This window comes from Platichthys flesus, chromosome 17 (genome assembly GCF_949316205.1).
Source record: "Platichthys flesus chromosome 17, fPlaFle2.1, whole genome shotgun sequence".
Classification (NCBI taxonomy): domain Eukaryota; kingdom Metazoa; phylum Chordata; class Actinopteri; order Pleuronectiformes; family Pleuronectidae; genus Platichthys; species Platichthys flesus.
Window position 1 is genome coordinate 19,061,687 of NC_084961.1, and position 14,852 is coordinate 19,076,538.

Genomic DNA, 14,852 nt, shown 5'->3' on the forward strand with positions numbered 1-14,852 from the left:
ATGAATCCAATCCAATTCAATATAAAATTACATAAAGGAATTGTAGTTTGTATAAAGACCTGGTGTAACCCCTGTTAATTACTATTCAATGATGTAGTAAAACCTACTAATTTCAATTAAACTGTTCCAGTCAGTGGATTCACCCACAGGGGCGGAGTGTACATCAGCAACTTAAAGTTCAACTCTGATCAACCTCAACATGCAACTTTGTGTTCCAGACCACTACCCAGTGAAATCATTCAAAATGGAGGATGTTATATAATACTCATCTTCACATTTGTCTTTAGGTTGATTCCTGACAATTTGTTTCTGTTGTCTGTTATTTGCTCTTCGTACTACTAAAATACTTAAACATCACATGGGGTTACCTCTGTTTAATATAATAAGAACTGCTTTCTTTTATAAGACAGTCACCAGAAACCTTTTGTGCTGTTTACTTAATTTAGCAGACATTATAATACCTTTATAAACACATCCTAATGTTCTAACTGAATAATCATGAAAATCTGTAATCAAGCAAAACATTAGAAAAACATCTTATTTATTATCATTGTTCATATAGTTCCAGTCCAGCAGACACAGAATTTAAAGTTAAATAGTTCTTGATTAAATCTAAGACCAAGAACTCAAAGGATTTTGGAGGAAAATTATTTATAGGGAAATGATACTGAAAGGTTTAAAGCTTCACTTGCATCCTCCAGTGTTGCTACAATGTTCAGTAAACCAAGCAGAACGGAATCAAAACATGTAGAGTGAACAAGCTACTAATAATGATATTATTTTAAGTTATTCCCATGTAATCAGGAGATTGTAGAATATGTCGTGAATAATTTACTCTATGTTTGATATAGAGAGATTATATGTTCGAGGAGCATGAATGTACTCAGAAAATTCATGGATTCTCGTGCTTATTAACGGTTCTACCAAGGAGCACAAAAGAAAAGTAACTACTCTCTATCTACCACTATTTGAAGAAATTATGCTCTTGTTGGACAATACTGCAAAATATTATTTAAGTTCAATGCCAAGTGTTTATATTGTCTAACCATAACCTCTCATTTGCCATAACTGCTTGTGCATTTGGACCCGATGGTGCCAGAAAGTTAATTTATTTATAATTAGCACTCGTTCTCTGGGGGCCATGAATGTTTGCAATTTCTTGGTGATCAGTATTTATAGTATCTTCACACTTAATATCATGTATTTATTCTGGACCCTGATCCATTTACTTGTATTTAAACACACAAAATAGGCCTAAAGCACCAAAGACAACACAAAAAAGCATACTACTAATTCAACTACACAAATTCATCTTCTAATTATATAATTTACTCCAATCTATTCATAATAATAGTTGTTATGAAATTTCCCATTTAACAATTGCTAAATAAATATAAAATAACACAATTTTAGACATTTGTCTGCACTGGACACTTTGGGTTTTTGTCTGTGCATTTGAATATGCTTTTGTGAGGCGCAGGAATTATGCACACATGTTCCTAAATATATTTCCACACATTTTTTTAATTCATGATGATTTCTCCCCATATTCTGCTTCATCTGTAAAAACAGCAGAGAAGTAGAGTAACAAGTTTATCTACCTTGCTGCCTTTTGATAGATGGTAATTTGTCTCCATTTATATAGCACTTTTCTAGTCTTGATGACCACTCACAGTGCTTTAAACTGCAGTTTTTTCCATTCATCATCATTCGCACCCTGCCGACACAGCTGTAAGTGGCAATTTGGGCTTCAGTATGTTGCCCAAGGAAACTACAGCACGGACAAAGGGGGAGGGTGCGGTAGAACCTTTTGTTTAGAGGATAACCCGTCTATCTCTTGAACCATAGCTCCCCCTCAATGCCGTGCTCAATGTTGGTGTAGAGCAGATTGGGGTGAGATTGTCCATAAGAGATCATTCGAAAGAGAAGAGGGTTTGTGCTTTTTTGTATATATGTGTTTAATTATCTGTGACGTTTTCTGAGCGATGAAGAAAGGGACACAGTCCTTATCAGGGTCATGAGGTCACATTGGGCCAGCGACAGCAAGACTGGAGTTGACTTCCTTTTGAGTTCTGATGAAGTTAAACCAATCACAGTCACACAACCAGAGGAATGAGTTCACAGCGAAATCTCCGACATTGAGACATGTTAAATGATGTAAACACAAACCATGTAGTTACTGTTGCAGTTTTTTAATGAGTTTCACTGACAGTACGACTAACTACTGAACTCAGTTCATTAGTGTTTAAGCTATATCCTCCCATATGCACTTAATTTGACCTCCATGTTTTACTTTCCTCAGTATCTCAATGTCAAACCACTTCCTGCTTTTGTGTATCCTCCACACTATCTTTTCCTGATGGGAAATTTGAAATTTTCTCACTTTTTGTTTAGGGTTAGGGTTAAGATATTTCTAAAAAAAGCACTGCATGTGCTCATTTCACAAACTTTTGGAAGGCTGTTGTTTTTGAAAATGATGGAATCTAGTCCTGCTGGAACAACTAAAGTTCATTTTGTGAAAAACAAAAGGTATTGAAAGGATGATGGTGACAATTTTTTTTAGGTGGGCTTGTTTTAATTATTTTAGAATAAATCGTTCCTGTGTCATCCACACATCTTTACATTTGCTGCTTCTTAGCTTTGTTCAGTCTGTCATGACAGAAGAAGAAAAGCTCTTTGAATAATGGAGCTAGAATAATAATAATATGGAATATATAAAAGGCTTTTTTCTTCACTGTGTTTGACAGTTTTAGGAGTTAATATGGAATGTTTACTTATTGCAAATGCTCCATTCACTTTGTAAAATGCTATTTTCCAGTTTTCTTGGTATAATAAAAACCTTCCTAAAATGATGGATGGTTAGGTTTAGCTGTACTGTGGGGGAAATTATGAATCAACGCTTTAAATACGACCTGGGAGGAATAAGCTGCTGATCCCCAGCCTGCTTACTTCCCTGCATATCAAAACAAAAATAGAATATAGGCATTTTTAAAGATTATGTAACTGTGGGCATTTCTTTTTTAATAAGATAAAAGATGTCCCAAATAGGATGGTATTTAATCCATAAATGCTCCCTCTCTGTTTAAATATGAAGGATTTATTCTAATGAGCATACTGAAATGAATACTAATCTTCAGTTTCACTCTGCGTATCGTATTGCGACACACAGCCATAATTCCGAAGCACGCTTTGGCATGATACTTTACCTGAGTGGAAAATATTTTTGCTTCTGCCATGCAGCTCCAATTAAATTACCAATAGGCTAAGTGCAAGTGTAACTAAATATAGGTGTTATGGGGTTTGACCCACAGATGAATTGCGACGACCAAATTCAGCTCTGCTCATAAATATGCTATGAAATGCAGGTTTAATGTGGACAAGAAATGGGAATCTAACATGCACTTGAAGTTGCAGTTTAGGTGGTGAACTCATCCACCTACAGGTTGTGTTAAAACTCGGTGAAAACGGCAGCCGCTGCATGTGTGTCATCCTCAAAGCAGTCAGGCGTTACCCGGCCTTATTAAATGATCAGCTACGCTGGGTATTGTCACAGCCTGCTGGGTTTTGGCAGTGGTGGCCAAGAGCTGCAGACCGCCGATGCCAGAAAGTGGCTTATCTTGATGGAAGGGTTCATTATCACCTTCTAATTACAGGTGGATTTTCAGGTGTATTCATTACCTGTGCTGACCGGGGTTCTGTGGATGTGTGTGTGTATCCATGGGTTACTGTTACACCGGCTGAACTGCAGGGGGTCAGCTGGTGTGTGTAGGGGAGGGGGGGTCCAGGGGTTCCTGTTTCAGCTCTGCTGTAGGCTCTCTGCAATATTCATGAGCTCTGTGGGATCAATGTGCTGTGCAGCGCTCAGGCCAGCTCGCCCTCTCAAACCAGCTTATTTTACTCCATCAAACTCTATCACAAGTGTTACTGTACCTGTGGTTTTCTGCAAACTGTCTGGGGCTAGTACTGCATGTAGGCCGCGGTGCAGACGACACTCTAACTTTACACTAACAGTTTCCTCTGACATGATTACACTGAGTAGAATTCTTATGTGGATTTGAAGTTGTATGGAAGCTGTAAATATTGGATCCCTCTTTAAATGACATGACAGCATCACAAGGACCATAGGCCTATCATTATAAACTATAATAAAATGCATTGGAGGGGCCATTCATACCATGTGAGCACTGTATCAGGTAGTGCTAACTATTTTACATTCTAATAGGGCCATTTTATCATGACATTTATACTATATGATGAATGGTTGATCTAGATAAGAAGTATATTTTATCCCTTCTCTCTTTGGTTGTAAAAGTGAATGTATTGTAATACTCTATGAGGTATTTTTTTGCCTTTATAGTGATGTCATGGTGACGTTATTGCTGTAAAGTGATTGAAAAATAATTTGTGGTTTTTGATCGATATAAGCTTCAGGTCAAAAATAGAATTATGTGTGACATCACATCCTGAATTATTTTAGACTTTACATGATTTTGTGTATATTAATGATATCATATCATAAATTCCGATCAACATAAGCTTTAGATTGCCTCAATAGCTTGTTGAGAAATTGTTTTTCATACTTTATTTTTGTTGACCTTGACCTTTCACTGATCAGCTCACAAATATATTCATCTGGAGATACTTTTACAAGTAATATTCATACCAAGTCTGGTGAAAATCCATCATTGCAATATTTAGCTGCTTTGCATACACACACATACACACACACACACACTGGTGAAAATAGTATGCCTGTGCACAGGGTAATAACCTTGCTTATCACTAGCCAATACTTTCCAGCAGTTTCCGTTTAAGTAAAAATCTTTAAAAAATCCATAAAAAGAGAAAGGAAAGAAAGTGTTAAAAATTGTATAAGCTCAGGAGTGCAGGCAAGTGAAAGTTCTAGTTAAAGGCTGAAATAAACAGAAATGTTTTCTTATAAAGATGTGAAGATGTTTTCTGAACTAGCCTCTCTGAAGCGGCAGTCTTTTCAACAACTTTGGAACGTCATTTAAAAAACAAGGTTATGTCACGAAAAAGGCCTTTTGACATAGTTCTTTGAGCAACTGTAATTTTATTTTATGCATTATTTGGAGGACCCATTATTAAGATAGTACTGTGTATATATTTTGCTTGTTATGCACAGACACTTGCTCAATTTGTGTGCAAAGTGAAACCTTTTCACGGTTTCTGTCACTAACTTCCATAGGATGGAAGATGCCACTCGGTTTTAAATGTATTTCATGTGATGACTATGATTAACTGAGAGACTACAGACAACTTTATTTGAACCATGCGTCTGATGCCCTGACCTTTTTATCCACTTTTAAACAAACGAAAGTGGATTTGAAAGCAACCTAAATGCACTTGCACCAACTGCTCACATTGTTCAAATCGAGCCTTCATTGTTATTTGTGTGTCTCTCACTCGTCATGGCATGGAATGATATAAAGCACTTAAATGCTGCATCCTTTCATAGATTATGGGTAAACCTGGTGCTTATACTGACAGGGCTTCAGTACATTTATCTGAGAGATATTTAAACAGTGCTCAAAAAATGTATTGAGTATTATACTCAGGCCATAATATAAAGTGTCAAACGGCTTGCATAATCCTATGTTCTACACGTCTCAGACAAATGTATACTCACTAAAATGACATAACATATACTCAATCAATCAATCACATTTTATTTGTATAGCTCATATTCACATATCACAGTTTGTCTCATAGGGCGTTGTGTGACGGCCTGAACCTTCATCAAGACTAAGGACAAACATAGAATCCTCAGAGAGCCACATGTGAGGGATCCCCATCCCAGGATGAAGGGAGAAGCAATGACAATTGAAACGGAGGAGTTATTGTGAATAATGGTAGAATATGTGAGTAGACATATTGTATATTATGCAGTATTGTTGTACTAATAGTCCTTGATCAGCCACCACTATGATCAGGATCCATCACCACTATACATGATCAGGATCCACCATCACGATCTACTAGCCACTATTATGATCCACGACCAGGATCCAGCGTCACGATCTATGGTCCGTGATCACGATCTAAGATCCACAATCACGATCCATGATGGGGCCACAGCAACACAAGGACTCCGGGGAAGAAGTCAAGTCAGTCACATGAATTGATGAAACAATAATGTGTTGAAGAGGGAGAAGAGGAAGAGAGGCTTCATGTGTCATGTGTCTCCTGACGTTCTAGACCTGTAGCAGCAGAACTAGGGGCAGGTCGAAGACAGACTAGAAACCAGGCATTGTGTGTTGGAGGTGGTGTCTAGCCAACAGGGTGGTATATATGGGCAATGGCACGCTGTATTGTACACGTTGTATTCCAAGTTGGAGGGAAGCCAAACAAAGCAGTCTGGGGCTAAGGGTCAATAGTTGCGTAGATGTCTGGCACATATAGATGAACAGTGCAACAGAGCGAGAATGTCGCTCCACTGGTTCTCGGAGGTGTCAACACACAAATCGTGATCCCAGGTGTCTCGGAGAGATACTGTGGAGGCGGGGTTTAGGATTCGATTTCGCCTTAGACAACAGATACCGGCTGAGTCTGATCAAAGTCGAGGGAAACTGGTCAATTTCTAGTTCAGGAGGGCAGTTGGGAAAAAAACGCTTAATTTGGAAAGCGAATTAAGAAGATGGCTTATTAAGGCATTTTATATTTAAGTGACTGAGATGTAAAGGATGAGGATCCCTCAATCTCAAATAGATGATTGGGTGTGGTGAGGCTGACCTACAGCTCGCAGGGTCAGAGCAGGGAGGAGAAAGAAGGTGATTGTTTCAAATGAGTGCATGGATCACGTGAAATGCCAAATCTTGATAGTACCAATGAAAGCAGGGTTGTTTGAAATTTTGCAGAATCTGCATAAAGCAGAACGTGAACACTAAAAGTGTAAACCCAGGGTGAGCAGGAGCTGGTAGCTGGAAAGGTTTTAATGTCACAAGGAAACGTCATAATGATAATAGGAGAAGAGAGACCTTTGCAAGCCTGTCTGATTCACACTCATAATAGTGGCTGAAAATATGTTTCTCTTTGTATCATGCCCTACAGTTGCTGTGCTGACTTTGTCATGTCTGCAGAAACTTCATAAAAAATAATTAAAAAAAATAAAAAGCCTAGTGTTTGAAATCGTATTGCTGTTGTTCAAACGTGTCCCATCATGTCGGCGGACAGAAACAGTTACCACTCGAACAAACTTTGTTCTCTGTAAAGAAGTGCAGAACAATCATGTTCTCTGGTTCGGACCACAAGGAACGGTGACAGGGGAGCAGTTTGTAAAAAAATGTAAATGTAAGTTTTGGTAAAAGTATTTTTCAACCTTGATGAATGTCTTGAAAAATTGCAGCCAAGAAAGACGTTTAGATGAGAAGACTCGTCAGGGGGCCCGCAGCTCTGTTTTAAAATGATTTTCTGCTCCAGTGAGCACAGGTATTTTGACTGTCAAGTGGTAAATAATAAATAAACACTGAACCAAAAGGAATTATGACATTTAACCTGTGCTGCTCCTGATAAGTCATTAAGTGGAATCGCAGAAACAGCCGCTGTGAGAGCCTGATGGTTAGTATAATCAGAACATGATATAATAAGCATAATGTGCACATTATGGTTGAACATTTAATGGAGCAGCTGGGCATTTAATGACACTTTGATACAATTCATATAATTTTCCAATCGTTATATTCAAGGAGCTGATCTTTGCTACTAAAGGGCAAGTGTGATTGTAGTGCATCACGGTGAGTCGTGTGATACAGCATCAGCCATTTTGCTAAAAGGAATAAGAGAAGAGCTAGTATAAGAGTATATGATTCAACTGACTCTCAGCCCTTAAATAATAAGGCATTTGTAATTCCTGCTGTTGCACATCAGCATGTTGTACCAACATCACATGCAGTTGGGACATTTCCCATCATGTCTTTTCTTCTGCAACAGGGGAGCCTTTTACATTATGCACATGAGATGCTATAACTGCATTTTTACAACTGCATGTAAAAATGAGTCTTGAGATTACATAAAAAAAAGAAATGGTAGCAAAATTTACATTAAGACACATAAAGCAGTGCAGCCCCTTTCAGAGTATTATATTGGACTGTTTGATTATTATTAGTACATATGATCAATAGATAATTGATTTAGACAGCTTATAGAGTTTTTATTCTGGCACAATATACCTCTCATGTATAACATTTTACACACAAGAGCTTTCAAATATTGCCAGGTCTTAATAATAGAATAGAAGGACTTATTCAGAGACTGGGGTGCATGTGTGTCTAAAATCTAAAGTTATGAAGGTGGTGTTATAAAAAGTACATTTCTCTCTGAAATGCTTTGCTGTTGTAAAGTGTTAGATTTGTAAAGTTGCCCAAAATAGAATTATTACAGCAAACGGAAAGTTTTTCAAAACTAGAGTGTAGAACATTGGTAAATGTACTTCCTATATTTTACTTTTATTACTTTTATTTGACCTCTTAATATAATTTACTGGCATGTAGAGTTGTGGAGAAATGAGAAATCACAACAAATAAATAGACTATGATAATCATAGATTATTTCAGAGTAGTAATTACTTTATATGGTTATTTTTGTACTTTCCCTCTTTTGATTCTTCTTTTTATTATTCTTCCTTATTGTGACTCACCTGAAACTGCACAAACTAATTCCATTAACACTACCATTCACTGGAGGCCCGATTCATATGAGTTACACAACACGTTAACATGGTGTTTTGATATAATATATGAATACTGTCATTCAGGTCTCATGGAAAAAAGTGTCAATGTGTTTTTAGAACGTTGTCTTCATACATTAAAATTGTGATTAAATAATACAACTTTTTACATGTACATGACAAGGTGACATGATTTTGGCCTCAGTTGTCAGTTGTTTGGCAAGGTGTGACAGGCCTCATGCTTATAGGTCATAAAAGAAAAACACTTACAAATTCTAATCTTCTGATTATTTGTATTCCTTCATTTTTATTAAATAAATTAAACCAAACAGGAAGCTCCAGAAATATCCAAAAAAACGGAAACACCTGTGAAATGTCACTTCATGATTGATCACATAATAACTCGCCAGCCATCAATCATTTGATACTGTCTAACCAACATTCAGATTTCATGTTCACACTACTGCCCACTAACAATAATCTCATTTTAATCACCTTGTGAGTTACAATGCAGCTGGATGCAGAAGTGTGTTAAAGCTGAATTCAATTGGAACTCAGCCTGTAAGCTTTATTTGTATTATCAAGCCCATACGCATCAACTCCCACCACATGCACTTCACTCAGGAAATGCCTACATAGATTTGTTTTGTAATCCGTAATAATTTCATATCACAAAGCCTGAATGTAATATAAGCAGCTTGTTGTTTGGTGAGATGTGACTGAGCTTGTATATATTCCTATTTTTAAATGAATAGACAACTAGCAGGAATACAGGATAAATAAATCTCTTTTAATCAATATACATGTTCTCATTTTAGTAAAGAGATGGAGGTTGTGGATAGATGGATCCTACAGAAATGTAAAAATTAATTTTCCATTACAAGCATCCCTCATGTTTCCACTTTGAGCTGATGATTGATGACACTGACCAGAAACAGACAGACATTCAGTCGCTGCTGCATGTTTGTAAAGATAAACAGGATAAAAGAGACTGGATACATTCTCTCCTTTCTTTTTGTTCTTTTCACTTTTGTGGCCTGCTTACCGTAAAATATTGCTCCTTCATACCTACATAAATCAGTAGTATTGCTGCTGTTTAGGAGCATTCATCTCTGCAGGCGCAGGGGAATCACCCTTTCACTGTGCGTAAAGACAAATCAGACACTGAGGGCAGTGGAAACACTTCTTCAGCTCGTGTTCCTAGTGGATTATTCCTTTTTTTTAGGGGGGGGGGGGGGGGGGTGCCTTCGTGTATTTAATTTTTCCCCAACACACAAAAGAGAAAGAAAAAAAAAAGATCTTTGTGATTTCCCCCTGCGCTTCTTCTCTCTGCCTTGTTCCGCGCCGGGGAGCTGCAGTGATGTCAGCCTGCCTGGGTCATTTGAAGGTCAGCAGCCTCGGAAGGGTTCATACAAAGTTCAGTCGCATATATTAGGCTGTTCACTCTTTCATTCTTCGTGGCAAAACTAGTTGGAAATGAGCGGAGCTGGGGGACGGATATAAGCCATTCGTCATCGGGGGAGAAGAACATGTGCTTTTAAAAACGCGTCCGCGTTGTGTTTTTCATATTCTCAAAGAGAGACCGTCCAGCGGAGGCGGTGTGTTACCGCCGCCTTCCCCCGTGCCAGGCAGCCGACACCGGGGCGACTTGTGTGAGAACACGCCGGCATGTTGTTGTTATTATTATGATTATTATGATCATTATGGAAGAGTCACTTTCTGACGCCCGTGGCGGCGAGCTGAGCGGACCCGGTGCCGCGGAGGATTTCTGTCTAAAGAAAACGAACATTTAAGAGGAAGCGGTGGAAGATTTGAGCTCCGAAATAATTCATGATTCCGGTGCGGGACGAATGAGAAGAAGAGGAGAGGAATCTGCTGTGCCAAGGAGAACAAGAAGAAGAGGAGGAAGAGGAGGAAGAGGAGGAGGAGGGGGGCTGAAGTAGCGGAGTTTGATGGAGTTGTGTGCGCTTATGCCGGTGATTTTTTTTCTCTCCCCCAATTCCTTGACGCACAAGACGAGCTGAGCGACGCGCCGCCAACATGTTCGACTGCATGGACGTGCTGGCCGTGAGTCCTGGGCAGATGTTGGATTTCTACTCGCCCAGCCCGTCCTCCTGCATGCTGCAGGAAAAGGCTCTGAAAGCCTGCATCAGCGGACTGGCGCACCGAGAGTGGCACCACCGCCGGAGCGCACACTGTAGGTCCAATTCTCCTCATCCGCTGCTGCTGCTGCTGCTGTTGTTGTTGTTGTTGTTTGCTGCTGCTGCATGTGCCTCACTGTTAGGGCTGATGATGAGGTTGGTTGGTCAGTACGAGCTGCGTCCATCGTCCATACTACTCTAAGAAAAGTTGGCCCTTATGTGACAATGATGATGATGAAGTTGAACAGGACTCATTCCAAATAAGCCAGGGGTGTTTAAATGTTTAAGGAGAACTCTTGGAAGCAGGGAAAGCATCACATTTCAGCTGAGGTGTGCATTTCTGGTGTTTGACTTAAAAATAGAAGTTAGCTTTTTGATGTCAGACTAAGTAGAAATCCCTGCTCAACCATATCCCGGACTTTCATACGTTCGCTCCATTAGATCATTGACAAATCGGCGGAACCAGCCCGGACCCGTCAAACGAGCCCAGTGGCGCTCGGTGCGCGTGCAGGAGGCTGGAGGAATGCGCAGGGTAAACACAGACGGCGTCCACCACACCTCCGGCCCGGCGGAACATGACAGGGCGAGGAGTGGACGAGCCGCGACCTGCGCTCTCTGACACTGATTGAGATAAACGACCATGCGGAGCCTGTCAGCGAGATTAGCGGGGTGCTGCTCAGAACGTGTCCACATTCTTGCGTTCTGAGGTTTTGCTGACAGAGGTGGATGGCTGCTGAAGTTTTAGTCGAGTAGGGGAAGTGGATGCTGCACCTGAATCTCCACCTTGTAGGCGCAAAATAACAAACAGAAATATGAATTAGAAAAAGTGCCATTAAGGTGACACGTAATAATAATCTGTCCTCATACACCAAGAGGATAAAATGATCATAATTCTAATAATAGCAGGAGATACAATATGGTTTGGAGGCCAACAACTGATGTGATCAAACATTAAGATTCATCAAACAAAGTGCACTAGAAAACCAGACTAATGGGGACATTGATGTTAACCTTAAATTTATTATAAATGATGTATCATCATCCCCAGATCTCCATCATCTTCACCCACTCAGCATGAGCTCATGACACTTGTCACAGTTTGTTTTTTTACTGTCAGCCTGCTGCTGCTGCTCCGTGATTCTTCCCCATCTGATAACGACCGGCCTCCAGCTGTCATTCCTCAGGAAGTGTTTGCTCAAGGGTGCCCGGTCCAAAAAGAAAAGTGGCTCTCATCAGTGCAGGGACAACGTGAAAAGTTAGCTGCAGACGACACCTCTAACTTTGTGAATCTGCTGCTGCAAGTTTAGGGGTTTCATCTGTCACTTTCCTAGACAAGTGATTTTGTAGATTTCTTTTTCTGTGTAGTTTTCTGTCTAAAATGATGAGAAATAACTGCAAACAGTCCAAAGCCTAGAGGTATATTTTGTTTATGATACAAAAATAGCAGCTTATTGATTATGAACTAATAATTAAAATTGTCAGTTAATTTTGGGTTAATCATATGGTTGTGCTTTGACACTGACAACTGAAAAGAAAACCGTGCAGTTGATAAAAATATCTGAAATTGTTTATAATCTTCAATCTAAAGTAGCTGATATTTCAACATCACAGAAGAAACTTTCATTTTATTAACATTTTATATATATTCTACACTAGCATCCTGTTTGTTAGATGTTTCCACACGTTTTCAGACTATTTGACTGGGCTGGGAAAAAAACGTCAAGTTTGGCCAATATCCTCAGAAAAGCTTTACCGGACAATAAAAATAAATCCTGTCATAAGGATATTTGCTATCCATTTATTCTGTAGTTTTTATTAATATAACCCTGTAATTTTTCATTTTTAGCATGAAGGTCCAAATGCTTCTTTGATTGCAGTACAAATTTGTATTTCATATCCAGCCTCAGACATTTCCTTTTGTTTCTCTTGTCATTAAATAAAATTACTTCTGACCTAAAAGCTTTTTTTTTTTAGAACCAAGTAGAAACTTCCATTAAAACGTTCTTCATACAAACACTCAATATCCGCTGACTGGCTATTTTGCCATATAGTGCAGACTGAGAATACTTGAGCACTTAGGGATGATGCATATAGGGCTTATTATCCTGAAATTAAAAGAATATGGTAAATTTCATTCAGTTGTAATTTGTAATGTTAAATCAAATTCCCCGACCCAACCCCCGAGTTGAGGGTCAGCATTTTATTGTTCATGAATACAAATCTGGTGGAAAAATACTGAATTGTTTACGTATATTGGACTAAAAATAGAAAAAATAAAACCAAGTGATTAAATGTAACTTTAAATGTAACTTTAAAATGTTGTGAGATAGGGTTAGGGTTATGCCCCCAAAAATGTTCTTCTCAGTACAGTTACAGCCCTGCTGCGCCTGGTGCCATTGTCATTGCGAAGAACCTGCAGAATCTGTTCGATTGAATTCATATTCATTAACTTTTGATTATTTGAATTCATTTGAATATCATATTTTCTCTAATGGAATTTAACATAATGATTGGTTTACACTGGGTCAACCAAACATAAAGTCGTTTTCCATGACCCATGAAATGAAAGTAGCGGTGCACTGAGGTGCGTTGGATTTGCCATCTAATTTGACAATCAGTGCCCTTCAACACATCTGCTTTAACAGGCCTCTTAAGACGGAGCCATGAAGCACTACATTGATCAGAAGGAGATTTTGTTGATTTTCTTTTTTTCTCACGACGAGCTCGTCCTCGCCCCGTAAAGCTGCACGTTGGCCTTTAGCACAGTCAGACAGGACACCCCTGCCCTTTTCTTGTTTGAATAAGGCACTGTTTAAATTAGACTTTGATTTGAGAAAGCCTCTCCCAGGGTCATTGAAATGTTGGTTTATTGATGAATTTATTCAGGATAATGGAAACCTCCTGGGTGTTAATTAACCGCACCGACAAAGAGCCGGCTATTAATGCACTTCCTCTTCCAGTTTAGATGTTAATTAAGAATGATCAAGGACCTCCTTTACACAGATAAAGTAGGCTTTGCAGCCGAGGAATCGCTGCAAACTGTATGATGCGCACGCCGTGTAAATATAAAATCATTTCACATGAAAAGCATCAAAGTAATTTCACATGAATAAGTGGAAAGGTGATTGTCTTCAAACACTGTTGCTATTGTAACTATTTAAAAAAAAAATGCATTGTGATGATATACCACTGTGATATGTATTGGACAGTCAATGTGTGTTATGGGATAATTGGGGCCTTTTTGTCTTCAAGGCTTAAGCGCCTCTGATATGGACATGAAAGGCCATTAGCACAGCTTGAACACCAAGCTAATTTAGTGGGCATGTAAAATGAAAGGCGGATGGGGGGAAATAAAAAGCTGTGAACAACAGTGAAATGAAAGCAGAGCTTGCTGGTGCCAGGCATGTTTAATTTTCATGATTATAGGATGGTGTTAGGGTCCAACCAGGGTAACAGTGATACTGTGTATCAGCAGTGATACTGGCCTTTTGATATATATAAAAAAACGCCACGGCAGACTAACCCGCTGTAGGCTTCTGTTTGACCTCGGCGGCAGGAAAAAAAAAAGCACGTTTCCATATTTTATTCATACAGGTGAGAACTTCTCATGTCATAGTTGTAGCCTTTAGAAACCAATAACTATGTTTTTGAACTGGTTCCATTGAGAATTTTACTTAACATGCCGTTGCATACACACAAAATGTTACATTTTTATAGTAGTGGTAGCACCATTACAAAACATAGGGGATTCACAGTGCTTCATTGAATATATAGGCAAAAAGGTTAATAAAATAAAGAAAGGAAATATTAAACGATACATGTAACTAGTTTAAACATAAGAAATATACAAGACAAAAATTGTACATATGTATAATGGAATAAAACATAAATGAATATAAAATTACAATGAATTGTAAAATATGAATGAACAGCACTGGATTCAATTTAATAAGTAAGAAGTAGAACTGTAAAGAAATGTATTAATCATTAAATAAATCATCAGACAGCCTGATATAGCATAAGAA

General features: G+C 38.7%; 1 protein-coding gene across 3 annotated transcripts in view; it reads left to right on the forward strand.

Annotated features, from left to right (window-relative positions):
* Positions 1–14,852, forward strand: part of LOC133972829 (retinoic acid receptor beta-like) — a 134,171-nt gene that overhangs the window by 46,916 nt on the left and 72,403 nt on the right. For 2 of the 3 annotated variants that reach the window (XM_062410407.1, XM_062410406.1), the window contains exon 1: positions 10,726–10,883. The exons of the other annotated variant lie outside the window; for it this stretch is intronic. In XM_062410407.1, the coding sequence (XP_062266391.1) occupies positions 10,727–10,883 (157 nt within the window). In that variant the 5' untranslated portion in view covers position 10,726. Of the gene's footprint in view, positions 1–10,725; positions 10,884–14,852 lie in introns of those variants that run through there. 3 annotated transcript variants of the gene reach the window in all.